At 44.4% G+C, this 19575-nt stretch overlaps 1 protein-coding gene and 1 long non-coding RNA gene across 2 annotated transcripts; one reads left to right on the top strand and one right to left on the bottom strand.

Annotated features, from left to right (window-relative positions):
- Positions 1-3084: 3084 nt before the first annotated feature.
- KLF2 (Kruppel like factor 2) lies at positions 3085-5770 on the bottom strand. The gene is made up of 3 exons (XM_033957257.1): positions 5333-5770; positions 4095-5004; positions 3085-3790 (listed from the first exon to the last, which is right to left on the bottom strand). The coding sequence occupies exons 1-3, from the start codon at positions 5528-5530 to the stop codon at positions 3615-3617; spliced, it is 1284 nt and encodes a 427-aa protein (XP_033813148.1). The 5' UTR covers positions 5531-5770; the 3' UTR covers positions 3085-3614.
- LOC117366125 lies at positions 5735-6269 on the top strand. The gene is made up of 2 exons (XR_004540496.1): positions 5735-5983; positions 6064-6269. It is a non-coding gene; the product is annotated as an uncharacterized LOC117366125 (long non-coding RNA).
- The last annotated feature ends 13306 nt before the right edge of the window (positions 6270-19575 follow it).

Raw genomic sequence — 19575 nt, 5'->3', positions numbered from 1 at the left:
CAACTGAAAGTCTGATATATCATGGGGGAAAGGGTGGGGGCAACGCAAGAAAGGCTGGAGGTTGCCATGGAGGACAAGTTTCCTAGAAAGAAGATTAATAAGGTAAGTACATAATCTTCCCATATCAAATAATCACAACAAATAAATTTATGTACATCTATTTATCTAGGATGTTTAGTTATGCATTTTTATAGGGGTGGTGTTGGTGTGTTAATAGTTGTTGAGTTTAATAACTTGGGGGTGGGGACTTGAGAGGCTGAAAATCAATTGAAGGGATACACAAGGCTGAAGACAAATCAGTTGTGTCTAGCCCACCCTAGTGGTGGCAGCAACAACAGCAACAGCAACATTAATATCCACAGCCTGGGGGCAGGAGTGATTAAGGTTGAGAAAGACCTGGTCAGTGCTGATTTTCTGCTTGTTCGCACCAGGTTGCTGGCCTAGATCCCTTTAAAACTATAACAAATTGCCTCCTTTTGGCACTGTGACCCGAGTGGAAGCTGGGAGCTGACATTAACTTCATTATCTTTCTTTGGTCCATTATGGGCTCCTTTTACAAAAGGTGCGCTAGCGTTTTTAGCGCACGCACCGGATTAGCGCATGCTACCCCAAAAATACCGCCTGCTCAAGAGGAGGCGGTAGTGGCTAGCGCGCATGGCATTTTAGCGTGAGCTATTCCGCGTGTTAAGGCCCTAGCGCACCTTTGTAAAAGGAGCCCTATACTTCTGTTTCACAGTATTGGCACACATATCGCAATTTTGAGCTGCCTTTGGCCCCAGCAGGATGGTTGTTTGGGTTTTGTATTTTTTTTTTTTTTTTTGGTAAATGTGTTCCTAGATAATCACTATTCATTTTAGCCATTGCACCCAGTAGGCAGATTCAGGGTTCAGGTATATAAGATTCCCCAGGAACCATAGTTGAAACTGGGCAGCAATAACGAGGTTAGAATTGAGAAACCATTCCCTTCTCCCAGCTGGAATAAAGGCTGATGGCACTATATCACTTGTAGAGACTAGAGAATGGCACGGGGACAAATATGTCCCCGTCCCCACAGTAACCCAATTTTCCCACCCTGTCCCCATGATTTTTTTTAACTGTCCCATTCCTGTAAGCTCTGCCTTAACCTCACAAGCCTCGAATACATAATTTTAAAGTGTTTGAGGCTTGTGCAGATGAGGACAGAGCTTGCAGGAATGGGGCAGGAAAAGATCTTGCCGGGATGGGACAAGAAAATGAGTTCCCACGGAGACGGGGAAAAATTTATCCCCATGCCATTCTTTAGTAGAGACCAGATCCAACTGAGCGGGAATCACAGAGGAGCAGTATGAAACAGCTATGCCAAAAAAAAAAAGAGAGATGTTTCTTGTAAAATACTCTTTTGCAATAACAGCATTAATGTATTTGGCATTTATGAGTTACGATGTCTTACTCACATTTCAGCAATTTATCTGTATACAGATGAAATAAAAAAAAGAACTGAGTAATACATAATTTGAATGGTTTACAGCTACAATTAATGACAGTTTCTTATTGCTGATTCCAGTATGTTGCTTTTTGGGTATTTAAGTGCAAAATAACATCTTCATTTCTGTAAAGAAGCAAAAATAATAATTCTTATTGGTTTCCCAGACCATTGCAATCAGTTAAAAAAATATTTGCATGAGCCGTGGAACTTTCACTTAGGAACTGATTAGGCATTTTTTTAAAAAGCTGGTTTCAGTTCTGTAGGCTGTGCTGAGTAATTTCATTTCCTCGGGTCCTTGGCGAAAATATTTTTCAGGTGACAAAATCCATCTACTTTGGCGCTGGTCATTCCATGATGGTATCCCCAGTGGGATCAGGAGTCATTGAGGGTATTAAAGCACCTTAGATTCTCAATCTCAGTCAAAAAGCCAATAAAGGTCTATCCTCACCTTCTGGCTCCATCCTTGTACCTGGATCCCAGCCAAAAACGGCACTCCAGTTGCTTTGAGCCGATGAGAAACCAGAACATGCTTTTGAGGTGACAAACCTTGCTTTTATGTGGGTTCTCGGTACCTGCTATTAATTCTTGGTTACTCTGTGTCAGCTTAGAACATTTAAATAACAGGAAATAGTAAATGAAGCTGAGTTTGTTTGGGGTTTGGGGTTTTGTTTTGTTTTTCGGTTTAAATTTAGAGATTTGATTTTATCACCCTTACTAGTAACTCAGTTTCTCTCTGATTCCACCTTAGCCTTTCAATCTCAAAAAAGCCCTAAGGGATATACTGTATACTGCTCTGGTCTGAATCTGCCTGGGAAAGATTTGGAAAAAAATATTCATTAAAGAAAACCCCCCAAAACAAAAGGGTTAGTTTAGCTACCACCCTCTCAGATGTTTGCTTGAAGCCCTGGAGAGAAATGGTTACTTATATAGAGGAATGTCTTAGAATAACCCTCCCTAATTACAGAAATGCAGTGTTTAAATTTATAGGAAAAGCCCACACATTGTTGGCAACAGCGAGTACAGCTGGGAAGCATTAAGGACGCTATCAAAATAGTACACCATAGAACCTTATCCAGAAATTAGAGGGTTGGATTTTTTTAAAGTCATTTGGTAAACAACTGTTCTTAGATAGCCTTCCATTTATAAAGTATGGTAGGGCCATGTTTGTCATAACATTGTACCAGATTAAAATAGCTTTACTATTTTTAAAACTTGTGGCCAGATCATTTTAGAATGTGGGGTGTTTATTTTTTAAGGTCTCTTGATAATTTTCAACATTTAGTGAGAGAGTGGCAGCAGTGGAAACTCTCAAATAAATGAGTCTGCTTTTTATTGGTTTGTTTTTTTTACAAAAGTGAAAATATTTATTTCAGCACCGAGCAATAACTTTAAAAACAAAACAGAAAAAAGGCAAAATGCCATTTGTTGTCTTCCTATTTACATAAATACATTATAAAACATTATTTACATATATGTATATATACACATTCATATAAAACATTTCAGGAATGAAATAGTTAATTCTTTTACAAGGCATCTAGCCCTGTATTTATAGTGTAAAATCATGGCTGGAACAGACAAAGCTGCTTTGCTCTGGTAATTGGGTTTTTTTTAAAAAAAATCTGAAAAATAAGATGTGTTTCTTTCTGCCATGAAGTTTCAAATATGAATTAGTTAACATTCACTTAATCCCATCTAGGGTCTATCTTTAGGCAGTTTCCATACAAACATTGTCTTAAAAAAAGCTAATGGTATTTGGCAGTATACAATCAAGAATACAACTCTTACAGCTGATTGTCTTAGAATACAATGCTGTCACAGTAGCTTCTGCCATCACAGAAGCCGGAGACACAAATAATATATCACTCATTGTCTTTTTTTCTGGTTGGAGATGGTAATCAGATTATACAGTTCTGTGCTATTCCAGTTTTCTTTAAGGAGTTCAGTAGGTCCAGCCTTCCTTGTGTCAAGTGAAACTTTTTGCAAAAAGTTTCTAAGTCAGTCTCTCTCCTGTAACACTCTTCCCCCTTCCCCTCCCCAACCGCCCCCCAGGTAGTACCAGCTTCAGGCAGTGTTCCCGTTCAAAAGACTTGACTTATTTAGGGCATACCCATTCTTTGCTGCTCTTAATAGTCCCAGTCTTTGAAATCTACATATGCCTTTTCATGTGCAGTGCCAGGTGGTCAGACCTGGAGAATGCCCTGTCACAGAGGTGGCACTGAAAGGGCCGGTGACCTGTGTGCTTCCGATAGTGACGGGTCAGCTCATCTGACCGGGCAAATTTCCAGCCACAGCCTTCCCAGTTACAATGGTAGGGTTTCTCACCTGTAACAAAAAGAAGAAAAAAAAATATATATATATATATATATACATATATCAGAAATTAAATTGCATGTAGATTGGAAACTAGCAATAGCCAATTAAATTGTTCTATCATTTCCATGCAGCTCCACCAATCTTTCAAGGCAGAATAATCTATTCCAAATTAAATACAGATATAGGAATTGTCTATAAAATAAACCCTATTGTTATTCCCCATAAAATTCTAACACTTTTGGAAATTCCATTTTAATAGGTTGAAATTAAGTTTATTTGTGGTTTTGAAGAGATAATATATTTACATTATTACCTGTATGGGTTCGGAGATGTGCTTTCAGATGGGAACTCTTGGTGTATGTCTTCCCACAGCCAGCATAAGTGCACGTGTGGGTTGCAGTTCGCTTCCTAGGCCAGGATCTGCGACCTCTCTTGGGTTTGGCATCTAGGAGTTCCAAGGGAGATGAAGGGGGGGTCAGCATGCCTCTGGAAACTGTAGACTGGAGTGCAAGACCTTCTTCAAACATGCTAAACTGGGAAACATTCTGATATTGGAGTTGGCTCGACTGATGATGGAAGCTGGTGGCAGATTGATAACTTTGCTGGAAGGGGTGGCAAATCATCTGTGTGTGGCATTCACTAATCAGCAGATCATCAGGGCTCAGGGGAGGTGTTTCACTGCAAGGTATCTGAGGGGAGTTGGCCAATCTTGGCTGGTCATAGGCCATCATGCAGGCTGTATTGCCTTCTTGTTTGATCTTGGTGCATGACTGGGGTACCATGCCCATGACAGGTCCATAAGAGTCCATATTTGGTTCAGGTTTGATGCTGTCAACAAAACTTGGGTTCCCAAAGTTTGAAGTAACAAAAAACCTTCCATGCACATTGCTAGGGTGACAGTAGCTGGAGTCCACGTCTCCCCTGATGAGTTCTGCCATGAGGCTAGAGCTGTATGGAGGAGGACTCCCTTGCTCCAAACAGCTGTAGGTGTCAGGAGATGATGCCATTTGGTAGAAATTGCTGGGCTCAGTGGTTGCCGCGGGATAGTCTCCACTCGGTGAACTTTGACTGAGATTATCGCCACCCATTGAAAGAATAAAATCCAATACACTGTTCAAGTCTTCGTCATCTTTCTTACTAGAGATACTATCGGAATTCGCGATCATGTCAGGAATCCCACAGCTACTTTGAGATGACTTTATCTCAGCGTCACATTTCCACCTCTGAAAAAAGTGTAACATAAAAACACAAACATTAATGTTTGAAAGACTATTCAAAGGAAACTTTTGCAATTGAGTTCTAGCTTAATCACGAATGTTAACAGTTACAATTAGAATCCAGAACTTTAGTCGCCAGCTTGGGGATTTATTAAGTTGCATATATACTTTTGCTTTCTCGTGTAATTCTATTTCCCACTCACCAAGCACAAACTATGTTCTCTGTTTCCAAACACGTAGGTTTAAATAAACAGAAATAGCTAGGAATGCGTATACATTTATCCAACTGTTTGCACGCATGCATTTTGCTAGACAGAGCTCAAGAAAGACTTACTTCTTGGAAGCATTTTTCTCGGGGAGTTGCAAAAGTGGAGAAGGAAGGCAGGCTGCTCTCCCTTAAGGCCATCTCCGAGTCTCCCGGGTTGCAAGATGCGAAAAAAATAAATAAAAAAAAAGGCTTTTCTTGTCGGAAGCCGCCGGGCGAAAGTTTGCTGGCAGGGCACGAGTTCCTCTGCCGGGTTGTCAAAGACATGCGCGAGCTTTGGCCATTAGTGGACCAGGGGACTCCGCTTATAAGGCAGGGGCGGGGGGACGGCAGCGGCGTGGAGGGGGGGCGCCGGAGCCAATTGCGAACAGCAGAGGAAACACGTTCAGGATGGAGGCTGAACGCGAGCTCCAGCCTAAATTTAGCTCTAGTATATAAGGCTGAGCGAGCAGAGGGGCACGCGGAGAACTGAGGAAAGGGAACGTGAGAGGGGGGCACGCAGCTCTCTCCCTCTCCCGGCATCTCTTAAAAGGAGCTTGGCCCCGCCCCCAGCTCTTCGTCGCCCCGGCAACCGAGTCAACAAAGGCAACACACACATACATACTCATAGGATGCCTCTGGGGAGCGTGCGCCGCGTCATTATGACGCAGGAGAGAGCTCGAGGACCCAAGTGCACTACCGTGCCTGCTGCATGGGTGCTGTTGCATCACTTGGCATTTGGTACTGCTGCCGCTGCACTTGGCACTGCTAGCTCACAACTCTTTCTTTATGTTGGATTTATTTTATTTTTTGTTCTGCAGATGTTTCTTCTTCGCATCGGACAACGAGAGCAAGAAATGCTATAGATGTTTTACTTTCCCTCTCTTTCCAAGCGGAAAACGAAAGTGATCGCAAGCAGAGGCTCACCTGACCGTTGTACTGTGGTTGCTAAACAATAATGGTTTTGATGTGTTTACCGATTTGTAGTGCTTTATTACAATGAAACTCTGGTTGGTTTTACATTCTAGATTGTGTGCATTTGTGTGAAATTACATTTTCCATATTATTTCATATTGTATTTTGGGGTCTTTTCCAGATAAGCCCCACCACTAATGCAAAAAGTGCACAGGCGAAAACTTAAGCCACGCCACCTTATAAATTATTAAACTATTGAAGCCCTCCGAGGAAATTATTCACATGATTTGAATAATGACTCGGAGGGTTCAAGGGGGGTATATCACTTTCCCCAAGTATTCACTTAGCATGGTGTTAGCTAAAACTGTGGCGGGGATTAACTTTTTGGCGGGGCTTATCTGGAAAAGATCCGTATTTTGCCAAGAGCGTGCACTATTTCCCCACATTGTGCATGCTATCAGAAAAATAATTCGTGTAGATTATATTGGAAAGTAAACAAAACAAAAACTCTTGACAGGTGGAAGGAAGCGCTTAGTTCATACGAGTGTGCAATTGTTATGTTTTCTTTCACACATGGCAATTTGCAGAATCCAAGCAAATAAACTGGAAAAAAAAATGGTTACAATCATAAGAGCATTCAGTGCCTTTACAAACCAGAGCTGCGTTTAAAGCACTAACGGTTAGGGCCTAACCCAACCCACTTGTAAAGCACCCATATCTGTTTGTCATTCCCTCTGTAGTCCTCTACCCTATCCACCTCATCATTCCCTTTGTAATTTCCTTCCTGAGCAGCCTGTATAGATTCACCCTTTTTGTCCTGTGTAGCTATCATAAATTAGATATAAGCTCTTTCAGAAGGGACTGTCTCTTGCTTGTTTAATGTACAGTGCTGAGTGGGTCTGCTAGCACTATAGAAAAATATACGTATTCGACATTTCAGCAGGATTTGACTTTGTCAACCTAAACATACTCAGTGAAATAGGCATAATGGGCACAGTATACAACTGATTCAAAGACTTCCTACAGAATAGGAATTACATTGTCTATTACTTCAAGTTGAAATGTAATTCTTGTTTTAGTTTGGATGTAATCCGCCTTGAATCACAAGGTAATGGCGGAATAGAAATCACTAATGTAATGTAATTGTCTGGAAAGGTGAGGAATGCTCACAAAGCTGGCAGGCATTCTGTTGTGTTCCACAAGGATTCCCCCTCTCCCCTATAATCTATAATCTATTCATGAGTTCCCTAGGCAATATTACCTTCAATAACAATGAGCCTATTATTTCACAACATACTCCTCATCCCAATTGAACGCGATTCCGATGGATATCCCTCAGAGATACAAACATGGCCCACACTCACAAAGCTCAAACTGAACACAGCAAAAAACATAGAACTGTGGTTTCACAGTCTCCAGCAAACAGTCCCTACAACCATCACCCTGCCCTCAGGAACCAAACTAGCCCCCTCCTTTACTAACACATTGCGCGGGTGTTAGCACTGGCAGCGGCGGTAACTGCTCCGACGCTCACTATGAGCATCGGAGCAGTTACCGCCGCCATCAGTACTAAAACCCATGCTACACGTTAGTAAAGGAGGGGGTAGATATCAACAAAACCTCCAAAATTCTCGGGGTCGCATTGGACTCAACCCTTTCCTACGAACCCCAGATCTCCAACTTACAAAGAAAAACCTTCTATAGCATGAGACAACTCCAATTGATCAGACCCTTTTTCCACAGTCATCACTTCGCAATACTGACACAAATGCTAGTACTGTCTCAACTGGACTACTGCAACTCCCTTTATGCAGGTATAAAACACCCTCATCCGCAAACTACAACTGATTCAAAACACATCAATATGGCTAATCTTCAAACTGAAAAAATTTGACTCCATATCGCCCTATTCCAACAGACTTCACTGACTGCCAATCGCTGCACAAGTTAAATTCAAAATATCATGCATAATGTGTTACATCTTATATGCAAGCTCAGCTGAACCTCTCATAAACCTTTTCAACAATTCTTTGTCCAATTCAACCAGAAACATCAAGAAACTTCTTCTCATCCTCCCATCTCCTAAAGGAATTAAGTTCAAGTGCATATTTAACACACTTATCACCTACATTGGCACAAAGACCTGGAACAGCCTCCTGATAACCATCAAAATAGAACCCTGTTATCTCAAATTTTGAAAGAAACTAAAGACTCTTCTCTTCGAGACAACACACTCCATTGACAATCAGTAGCTTGTTCTAACTCAAAGATTTCATCTTCATCCAATGTAAACTGTACTTTTAATATCTTCTCAATCCTTTTTCAATCACAGCACCTTCAAAGCTTTTCATTTAATAGGCTGGAGTTTGCTTGGTTTTTTTTCCATTTTTCCATATTTTCCTTTTTTAAGAAACATCTTTACTGCTTTCCGAAAGGTCAGTAGGTTATCAATTGCCCTAAGGGCAGGAGGGAGTTGATTCCATAATTTAGGTATGCTATAGGAATATGATTGCTTTCGGGCTGTCTCCAGGTGGAGGCTGTTTGCTGGAGGGTTGGAAAGTCTGAGTTCCCGTTGTGAACGGAGGGACTGTTGAGAGTGGAAGTGGTGCCCTCACTTTTTTGGCTTGTGAGCTACTTTTAAAATGACCAAGTCAAAATGATCTACCAACAATAAAAAATACTAAACATATACCCCCTCTTTTACCAAGGTGCGTTAGCCGATTTAGTGCACGCTAAGTGCTAATGCGTCCATTATATTCTATGGATTAGTGCGCGCTAAATTGGCCAATGTGCCTTAGTAAAAGACTCATATATATATATATACCAAGTGCACCTCTTCTGTCCTCCTGACTTCATTCCATTCCCCAACCAACATATTTCTCTGTCCCTTCAGGAGTCCAATTTTTCTTCCTTTCTCCTCTACTCCTATTGGCAACATGTTTCCCTCTCTCTCCTTCCTCTGTTATGATCTTGTGTCTCTCTGTTCTTCCGTCTGCACCTCCCATAGTCCAGCATCTACCCCCCTCTCTTCTGCCTCCCCTTTGTTTCAGGTTTCTCCCTCTCTCTTCCCTCTGCTAACATTTTGAGTCCTCCCACTTTTGATCCAGGTCTTTCTGTCTCTCACTCTCTTTGTCTTCCCCCTCCCCAGGGCCTGGCATCTCTCTCCTCGGTTCAGGGTGTTTCCCCTCTCTATCCCCTATAGTCTAGCATCTGCCCTGAATTCCCCCTTCCTTTTGGTTCAAGTCTGATTTTCCACCCCTCCTCAAGGTCCTTTTGTCTCTCTTCCCCCCCCCCGATCCAGCATCTCTAAGGCAACCCCCATCCCACCGGAGCTCTCGCGATGGGCACAGCCTTACCCCAACATGTGGGGCCTTACCTCCGCTGCTTCCCACACACAGTGACTGTCAGGACCTCAGACTGGAACATCGAGCAGGATTGCAACTGTCAGTTCTCACCTCCATTCTTCCCTCTGGACCTAACTACCACAGTTTAAAGTTCATTTTGGCAGCCTGCAGTGCGAACCTAGCAGGCTGCCGTAGGCCTCTATACCACGTTCCCTCTGCTACTGTCCTGCACCTCCTCTGACGTCAGGGGCGGGACCGTGGCAGAGGGAACGTACTGTGGAGGCTGACGGTAGCCTGCTAGGGTCACTCTGCAGGCTGCTGTAATTACTTTAAAGGTGAGACAGTAACCACGGGGGGCATGCTAAAGATGCTAGGGAGAACCCTGGCTCTGCAATTTACCGGCATTGCCTTTGCAATCGACCATTAGATTGCGATCGATGCTTTAAACGCTGCTTTAAACGCTAATACTGCGTTGTATTGGGAGCCAGTGGACCTGGATCAGTGCTGGGGAGATATGGTTGAAAGGGCCAAGGTTTTTTAGGAGTCGCACTGCACCATTTTGGACTCTTTGTTGACAGTTCTGCTCAAATATAAGACAAGTTAAAGAACTTATCTGTGCTGGAGCAAGGCCAAACTTTCCAGGTTTTGATGTGTTTCGCATCTAGCTTCCTCAGAAAACTCAACGCTAATTCTTTCAAATGCGGGTCCCGCTGTGTTTTACTTCCTCGTGACTCTTGTCTTATGTTTGATATAAGCAACAGCCTCTTAAATGAAAAGCTTTTGAAGGTGCTGTGATTGGAAAAGGAGATATATCTGCAATGTCGGGGCATTGCTCTACGTCTGGTCTCTCAAAACTTTTTTTTTCTGAGCGCTATTGAAGTCGATACATTGTATTTGATGTGCTGAACACCAGGGATTACAACCGCTGTTACATAGTATCACATTTTCCTTGGTGACACATTTCGTTGTAAACTACCCCATATTGCGCTGGGTGTCCCTTTATTTTCTTGGACTTATATCCCATCCTCCCAGAACAGCTCAGAACGGGTTACAAGTTTACATACATAATAAAACCTAACAGGGTACAGTGATGTAGAGCAGTGCTCTTCAACTGCTGGTCCATGGCCCAGTGCCAATCCACAAAAATCTCCCACCGGTCTGCAAAGGACTAGCATCCCCCGCAGGTACCGAGTTAAAAAGGTGGCTCCCTGCAAACGCCTCATGGGCCAACCAGGCAAAAACACCAGTGCAGCCGTCCTCCAACACCTCTAGGCAGCCAACGGGGAGCTCGCAAGGAACCTGGTGCAGTGGCCGATGGACAACTCTGGGTCAAAGACCACTGGAGAACTGGAGGTGCACGAAGCGGGCGCCACGTGGTGAGTCCACCGACCGTACTGCCCGAAGGCATCCGCTGTGCATGCACAGAAAGCCACAGCTTCCCCGGCCTGTGCTCTACTCTCGGTCCTCCCCGGAAGGAGCGGATGGTCCCCCCGCTCCCAGACCCAGCCATAAGGAATGAAGGTCCCGCTGCTGCAACATGCGGCACGGAACCGGAGCAGCAAGACGTGACCTCCTGAGCCCCCAGATAGGCTGAGGAGAAGCCTTCTAATAGGAAAAGTCACTCCCTCCTCCCCATCTCCCTTGGCAGTCCAGTAGCGGCACCCGAGTCCACACCAGCACTCCTCAACTGCCGGTCCACAAAACAAGTCCTCCATTTCCGACGGTCCATAGGTACAAAAAGGTTGAAAAACACTGCTGCCTTGAGCTCCCGTAGTCTCTCGAGCCATTTCCTGTGAGCGATCTGCACGGGGCAGGAGCGTGGGAAGATCACTCCTGCCCCGAAAACCCGCTAGACCACCAGGTAAGTCTTAAGGGGAGGGGGGGGGGGCCTTACAGGGCTGAAAATAGTCTGAAAAATTAAAATGCATTTTTTGATTTAAAACCGCGAATAAGCGAATCCGTAAATACGGAATTCACGAATACGGAGGGGGAAGTGTAATGTGCTGCAGCACACAGTTTGCGTTTCACTGCTCTAAACACAGGTTTCATGTTTCATGCATGCATCATCCCTGTGGCTAATAAAAGGCTGTATTACATGTTCGTAAGAGCAAATCTTAAAAAAAAAAAAAATCTTTTTTTTTTTTTTTGTTTATTCTAAATTTATTCTGAGTACAAAGGTATAAATGAGTCTGTGTGAGACAAGTCCAAACCAAGACCAGAAAAAAAAACTATGAGCAACTTGTACTTCCTTCTATTTCAAGATATTCTAGTTCCTTGTCTATTTTTTTCCAGCTCTTTTTAACTTTACGCAACTTTCCTTTTCTGCATAATTTATTACTAAACTTTGCTTCCCACATTGTGTAGGAAAAGCTGGCTGTCGGCCAACCACTTCTATTGACGTCAGCTATAAGCTGAGGCAGAGAAAGGCTATTATTTTGTCCCAAACCAGTGGTAACTAATCCCAAGTGACTGCCTGGCTAAAAATATTAGTAGTAACCAAGTAATCCCTTTTCACTTCTTAAAACTTTTTTCTTTTATCTTATTATATTAAGATAGGTGACACCTTTGACACACATTTATTACTTCACACTTACAAACTGCTGATCCATATAGAATCTTTGCAGACTTTTTTTTTTTTTAAATTTAACATCTAATATAATAAAGCCCTAAGCGCGCATGCGCACTCCCAGCTGCGTGCTCCCGTTTTCCGTGCGCTGTAGGTCACCGCAGGTAGGAGTGCGCATGTGCGAGAATCTCCCAAGGTGGATGTCGGCTGCGGCGGCAGATGGCTGAAGCCTGGCTGGAGGAGGACGAGGAGGAGCTGCGAGAGCTCCGCAGAGGCAGGAGGTGAGGAGAGAGAGACAGAGACAGATGGATGAGAAGGACAGAGGGGCTACTAGGGGGACCAGGAGAGATGGTAGGGGATAGGGAGAGATAGACTTCAGGGAGTGTGGAGGGGGCAGGAGAGAGAGATGGTCTTGGGGAAGGACAGAGGGGGACAGGAAAGGGAAAGATGGCAAAAGAGGTGAAACAGGGTCAGAGAGAGATGGTAGAGGGTGTGAAAGGGGGAAAGGGAGAGATGAAAATGGTAGGACCACTGCTGCCGCCTCAGATAAGTCAGGAGGACCAAAAGGGTACAAAAGAAATGGTGAAAGGTGAGGTGGTGGGACTGGGATCAGTGGGAGGCAGGGTCCGGGTATGATAGAGGCGGGGCATAGGTGGGGCTATTCTAGCACCCTTTACTGTAACGAATGTAATGGGCTAAAACACTAGTAGTAATATAATAAACAAGGCCAACTTACCAGTTGAAGCACTGGCCCAGGGCAGCAGCGATTAAGGGCACAAAAATACTTAGGGTCCTTTTACTAAACTGCAGTCAACACTTGCGCACGCTTACCACATGTTAAACAGGACGTGAATTGTCATCCTGCAGTAAATTTGCCTATCTGTGTTTATACACTGGGCGCTTCAATCATTTCTCCTAATCTTCTCTTGAGGGGGGGGGGGGGGAGTTCAGGAGGTGGAGAGTGAGCGTGACAGCGCTAATCAGTTAGTGTGTGAGGCATTGCCACGTGCTAATTGATTAGCACAGCGTTAGCCTAATTGACTGGCATGCTGTTAGAGTCTAGACCCTTACCGCCTATAAAATAGATGTCATAAAGGCTCCTGCAGTGACTTTTTTTAATGGCCGTGTGCCAATGGTGAGATTAGCGCGTGGCCTTTAATTGGGGAAAATGGAAATGTCGGCCAATTTCCTGCTGCAGCATAAGTGGCCTAAGACACACTAATGGCCACTTTTGCCATAGCTTTAGTAAACATATCTCTTAGGGCCAGATTCACCAACCTGCCCAATCGGGCCTGATCCAGGCAAGTCCGACGAATTCAGCAAACTAAAATATGGAGATGGGAGTGATCGGAGGAATGCCCCCATCTGCCAGCACAGATCGCTTTTCTGCGATCCCCACTTCTGTAGATGGTCTGCACGTGCCCGTCGGAGCTATGATCTTTTTTTTTTTTAACTTTAACTTTAACTTTTATTATTAGTTTTTAGTCCTGCGAGCCCGTGGTTTTAATCCGCTTTAAACCTGTGGGTTAAAACTACGGGCTCGCAGGGCGGGGAAGGGCAGGAGAAAACTGGGGTGGCAATGTGGCGAGCAGGCAGGCAGGAGTTTCGGGGCAAGGGCAGGAGAAAACTGGGGCAGCAATGCAGTGAACAGGAAGGCAGGAGCTTCGGGGAAGAAGGGCAGGAGAAAACCAAGGTGGCGATGCAGCGATTCAGGGCAAGCAGGCAGGAGAGGGTGGCGAGCAGGGCTTCCAGAGTCGGAAAGACGTTTTCAACTGATCCCCAGCAGTTGCTTCTTCAGTTGATCGGCCAGCCCAGTCAGATGTGAAATTTTGTGTTGTGAATCGTGCCCCTGCCTACTTTGCATGCGTTTCACTTCATTTGCATGCTTGGATTCGAAGCGGATCACAGGAGAGGTTAGTGAATGGGACCCGAGGGAAATCTGGTCGCAAACCGATCAGTTTGCTTTGTGAATCTAGCCCTTAGTCTCTGACCTCATCTGGTCTACAAGTTAAGCCTTTTTTTTCCACACACCCCCCCCCCCCCAAACATGCCATTATCATATAATCCCTTATTGCCACTTATTCTCTAGGTGTAAGAGTTCCCTTGTTAGTCACATGCTAATTGGTTTGTGTGCAACGATATAACTGTGCTGATTAATTCAGGGCACACCTACTCTGCCCCAGGATAAAAAATAAAATCTATTTTTTAGTGGACACTGATCCCAAAACTGTGGGACACCTGCAGTAAGCACACATTAGAGCAGCTTATCGCAAACCGTGTGGCCTGGCAGATTCCAGGTTTGTCCCACGATGTCTGGGAGGAACAGAGGTGCTGGCTGACTGCTTATAGGATGTACCTCTCGTGGTGAGAGGCACATCCTGTATTTAGACAACCTGCGCCTCTCCTCCTCGCCGGCGCCTCTGCTCCTTCTCCTCATCTCTCTTTCTGCGGCACCCCCTCCCCCACCGGCGGTAACAGGAGGCTCAGGGCCGCGGCTGGAGGACATCCGCGCATTTCCAGATGTCCTCCAGCCACAGCCCCAAGATTAGTGAGCTGCAGCTTAAAATGTTTGCGACATATTGCATTAGAGCTTACCACCTAATCAGTACAGCAGACTAAGATCCCGGAGAACTGGGTTTGATTAGAATAAACCAGAAAACACACCCGTTACATATCACAGCTTACAAGAATTTATACTGCAGGGAGAAAAAGACCTCAGAGACCTTTAAAGCAACAACATCGTTTCAGATTAGTGAATGTAGCAGGTCATTGTCTCAATCATTGGTCAAAAAAACTCCCAGTGTGGTGAAGCCTATCGTATTGACTGGTCTAGCGACTTTAATGCTACATTATTTAATATAAATCAAAGAGAATTGACCCCAAGAAATCCACAGAGAAGAAAGTCCAAGAGAAACCAAAAAAACACTGTGGAAAGACGATGATCCTGAGAGGGACTTTAATGAAAGAATCAAAGTTCCAAATATACATTGAAAATCCAATTTCCAAACAAGAAAAATAATCCACATCAAAAATAAAAATCCACATACAAATCAAAAGGACATAGTCACGGTTCGCGTTTCGACACGATGTCTTCTTCAGGGGTCCTATGAATAATAAATTACAATGGAGTGATATATTTAATATTACAGATAGCGCCTATATTTAAATTATAGCACTTATCTTGAACATGCAGCAAAGAGAAACGCCACATGAGACGCCAGCACCATTTTTGAAAGCAGTTTATCATTAAGAATTACAGCACATCCCCTGATGAAGCCTCTCATATGAAGGTGAAATGGAGGCCCCGTAGGGAATGCAACTTCAGTGCTGATGTCTTGTGCAGCTAGACCAGTCAATACAATAGGCTGCACCACACTGGAGAGTTTTTTGACCGGTGATCGAGACAATGACCTGCTACATTCACTAATCTGATGCAGTGTTGTTGCTTTAAAGGACTCCAAGGTCTTTTTCTCCCTGCAGTATACATTCTTATTAGCTGTGCTATATAACGGGTGTGTTTTCTGGTTTATTCTATCCTGATAATTACACCCAAGTTGCCTTTTTCCATTGTGAACTGGGTTTGATTCCCACTGAAGCTCCTTATGACCCTGGGCAAGTCACTTAACATTCCATTGGCCCAGGCCGTGGTCCCCAACCCTGTCCTGGAGGACCACCATGCCAATCGGGTTTTCAGGATAGCCCTAATGAATATGCATGGAGCAGATTTGCATGCCTGTCACTTCCATTATATGCAGATCTCTCTCATCGAGATGCCATGAACAGAAAGGAATGAAAGTGAAATTCCTGTTCCTAAAGTTTAAGGTGACAATATAATAATTTTCTTGAGACAATTCTACTTTTTCCAATCCCAAGTGCATTGGACCTACTGTATCTGAATGTAACTCACCTTGAGCTACAGTTGAAAAAGGCAGAAGCTAAACTGCAATTCCCTTCTCTTAAAATGAAGTGACACTGGGTAATTTGCTACTGGATGCCCAAGACATCATTTGTATTTATTTTTGCAACCATTCGATTATTTTCAATGAAGGGTACATTTTTGTTTCTCTAATTCCTTTGAATCTTTCCTCTCTTATGTGTGGCCCAGTGGTTAGTGCTGCTGCCTCAGCACCGTGAGGTTGTGGGTTCCATTCCCACCACAGCTCCTTGCCACTCTGGGCAAGTTACTTTACACTTTGTTGCCCCAGGTACAAAATAAGTCCCTGTCTAAAATATATAAACCAAACAGAAAAAGCTTATAAGTCCCATCCCCTTTATAATTCAGACATCTATTTACTCTGGAGATTGCAAAAAGATTTATGGAATTGCCATGACTTTGTGTAGGTCCCCTTTACCCTATTCCCCAATAACTTTTCTGTTTGGTGTCCTAGGCACACCAAATTTTGTGCATTAGGTCAGGGGTTCCAAGAGGATTCCAACTAGGGAATTATTTTTGGATTACATGTACAGGTGTTTTGTATTAGCTATAGGCCCAGGAGCTAGCCAGACTAGAAGTTGAAAGAAAATCTGTATGGATTATGGGAAAACCTGCCCCTCCCCCTCCCCACCCCCAATAGCAGGTAAATGCAGATGATCTAACTTTTCCAGCAAAGGAGCAGAGAATAGTTCAGCAAAGTGCAGGCTGGTCAATGTACCAAAAATAAAATATAATAGTAAGAACGTCCCGGGCTGGAACACTGAGTACAATGGAGAAGATACAAGGTAGGGGAGGCCTAGTGCAACAGAGGCCCTGCCGCGGGCTCACTTCACCCCCTCAGCCCTCCTCCCAGCGTCAATCTGCAAAGCTCCTGAGCCAGGAGGCGCCAGACCTAGACCCCTCACAAAAAGCACCTTAGGCGACCGCTACCTGCCCCATTCAGGTGCAAATAACCGCTCGCGCCACGAAGGCGGGAAACGCCGCGCGCCCTCGACTTTTAAAGGTCCCGGCGCTGTTTACACTGAAGCCCCCCTTTAGGCATTAACCGAAGCGGCGGCGGCCCATTTCTTTCACAGAAGCTAATGAGTTTGCATTGCAGGTTTTTAAGTGCAAAGCACTTCCAGGAACACAGGCTCTTCTCATGCTTATTGCCAAGCCGTTGCTTTCTTTCTGAGGGGGAGTGTTTGGCATCATCTTTACCACCACTCCCCCCCTCCCCCGACCACAATGCCATCCAGTTGCTTGGCTTCCAGAATAAGAATTAGAATAAGACCCATGTTGAGCCTGCTGAGAGCCGGTCTGGGTTTGGAATCAAGATTAAGTATATGGGGCCAAGGTGTACAGCTGATACCTCCACCCCCACCCCCGACTGAAGTATTTTGGAAGATGAGCTGGTGTTATGTCCCTAGAGATGAAAATAAAGGCTAACAAGACAAAGAATATACTTATGGATTGGATTACTTTAATGCATTTCTCTGTATCCTTTTTAATCAACTGGACTACACAGAGGTGAATGCTTAAAATCTCATAACCCGAAAGCCCATAAAACAATAGCAATGCTAAAAATAAAAAATAAAAAAAATCATATGCAAATAATGTGCACAGTTAATATGCACTAACAAACAAAAACGGCAAATCATGCCTGGCGCATGTGCACAAAGGTTTTGCAGTAAGTGCTGCTCTGGTGCACATGTCCGGATAAGAACCACACATATTCTGTGCTTTTAAATTGTTTGCACCTTAATTTTTGAAAGGGTCATATTTAAGTTCAGAAAAACAGGCACCAATGTGTGATTTACTCTGGAGACGGGAACGACATGTGAGGTTATCAAATTTGCTGATGACATCAAGCTTTGCAGCAGGGTTAGAAATGCGGGACTGTGAGGTCCTGCAAAGAGACCTAACAAGACTGGAAGAGTGGGCAAAAAAATGGCAAATGAGTTTTAATATAGAGAAATGTAAGGTCATGCATGTAGGGAAAAAGAACCCGATGTTCAGCTACAAAATGGGGGGGATCACTGCTAGGGGTGAGCAACCTTGAAAGAGACCTGGGGGTGATGGTGGACACAACATTGAAAGCATCAACTCAGTGCGCAACGGCCTCAAAGAAAGCGAACAGAATGTTGGGTATCATTAAAAAGGGTATCACGACCATGACGAAGGAAGTCATCATGCCGCTGTATCGTGCAATGGAGCGCCCACATCTGGAGTACTGTGTCCAGTACTGGTCGCCGTACCTCAAGAAGGACATGGCAGTACTCGAGGGGGTCCAGAGGAGAGCAACTAAAATGATAAAAGGTATGGAAAACTTTTCGTATGCTGACAGGTTGAAGATGCTGGGGCTCTTCTCCCTGGAAAAGTGGAGACTTAGAGGAGACATGATAGAAACCTTCAAAATCCTGAGGGGCATAGAGAAAGTGGACAGGGACAGATTTTTCAGACTGTGGGGAACCACTAACACAAGGGGTCACTCGGAGAAATTGAGAGGGGACAGGTATAGAACAAATGCTAGGGGGTTCTTTTTTATCCAGAGGGTGGTGGACACATGGAACGCGCTTCCGGAGGTTGTGATAGCCCAGAGCATTGCAGGGTTTGCTTTGAATAATGCTGGTGTAGAAGGACAGAGGATGAAATAGACACTAGAAAATGACATGGGTTTATTTCCCGCGGTTATCCGCGGGGATGGGAACGGTGATGAATTTTGTCACCGTGTCATTCTCTACGTTAAATCTTAGCTGCCAAATTTCAGACCATTCCTCAAGCTTCGCTAGGTCTTTCCTCGTGTTTGCCAGACACCATCAGGGGTATCTTCTCTATTGCAGATTTTGGTATCCGCAAAGAGGCAAATCTTACTAGTCAGCCCTTCAGCAATATCGCTTACAAAAATGTTAAATAGAACAGGCCCAGAAACTGAAACTTGAGTAAATAAGATAAGAATGCCATAATCAGCTATAATAAAATCATAACAAACTTTATTCATCTGTTACCGCAAAATATTTGTTAGGTAAAACAGATTATAACAGGGCAGGAGTAAGATATACTGACATAGCTTTGTGTGTGTTGGGGTGGGGGTGGGGATGGGGGATGGGTGGGAAAGTTCCATTATTGGAATAGGAAAAGGTATAGCAGGGCAGGAATAGGGTGCATTGACACAACTGTGTGTGTGAGGGGTGTGTGTGGTAGAATGAGAGAGTTGGAGTGAGGTGCATTGTCTTTCATAAACTCTTAAGTCAGACATGTCAAACTCTGGCCCGCAGTGTGCTGAAATTTGGCCCGCCAGACAATTTCAAATTTCCCCTAAAGCTGGCCCGCCAGTACAAGCGCCGCTCATCTGTAGGTTCACGCCACATAATCTGTAGGTTCACGCAGTCTGCAGAGGATCGCTGGTTGACTGTAGCAATCCTAGCAGGCCGCCGTAGCCTCAGCTGCACATTCCCTCTGGCGCGGTCCTGTACGTCAGCAGGACCGCACCAGAGGGAACATGCAGCTGAGACTACGGTGGCCTGCTAGGATTGCTACAGCCGACCAGCGATCCTCTGCAGGCTGTGTGAACCTACAGATGATGCGACATGAA

Source organism: Geotrypetes seraphini, chromosome 8, assembly GCF_902459505.1.
Source record: "Geotrypetes seraphini chromosome 8, aGeoSer1.1, whole genome shotgun sequence".
NCBI lineage: Eukaryota > Metazoa > Chordata > Amphibia > Gymnophiona > Dermophiidae > Geotrypetes > Geotrypetes seraphini.
Note: the sequence above shows the minus strand (reverse complement) of the source record. Positions and strands in the feature narration are given on the sequence as shown.

Coding starts and splice junctions, on each gene's coding strand:
- KLF2 (XM_033957257.1), bottom strand. CDS start 5,530: ATGTCTTTGACAACCCGGCAGAGGAACTCGTGCCCTGCCAGCAAACTT. Junction 5,005..5,332: donor GAGAAAAATGCTTCCAAGAA/GTAAGTCTTTCT, acceptor CACTTTTTTCAG/AGGTGGAAATGTGACGCTGA. Junction 3,791..4,094: donor ACATCTCCGAACCCATACAG/GTAATAATGTAA, acceptor TTTTTGTTACAG/GTGAGAAACCCTACCATTGT.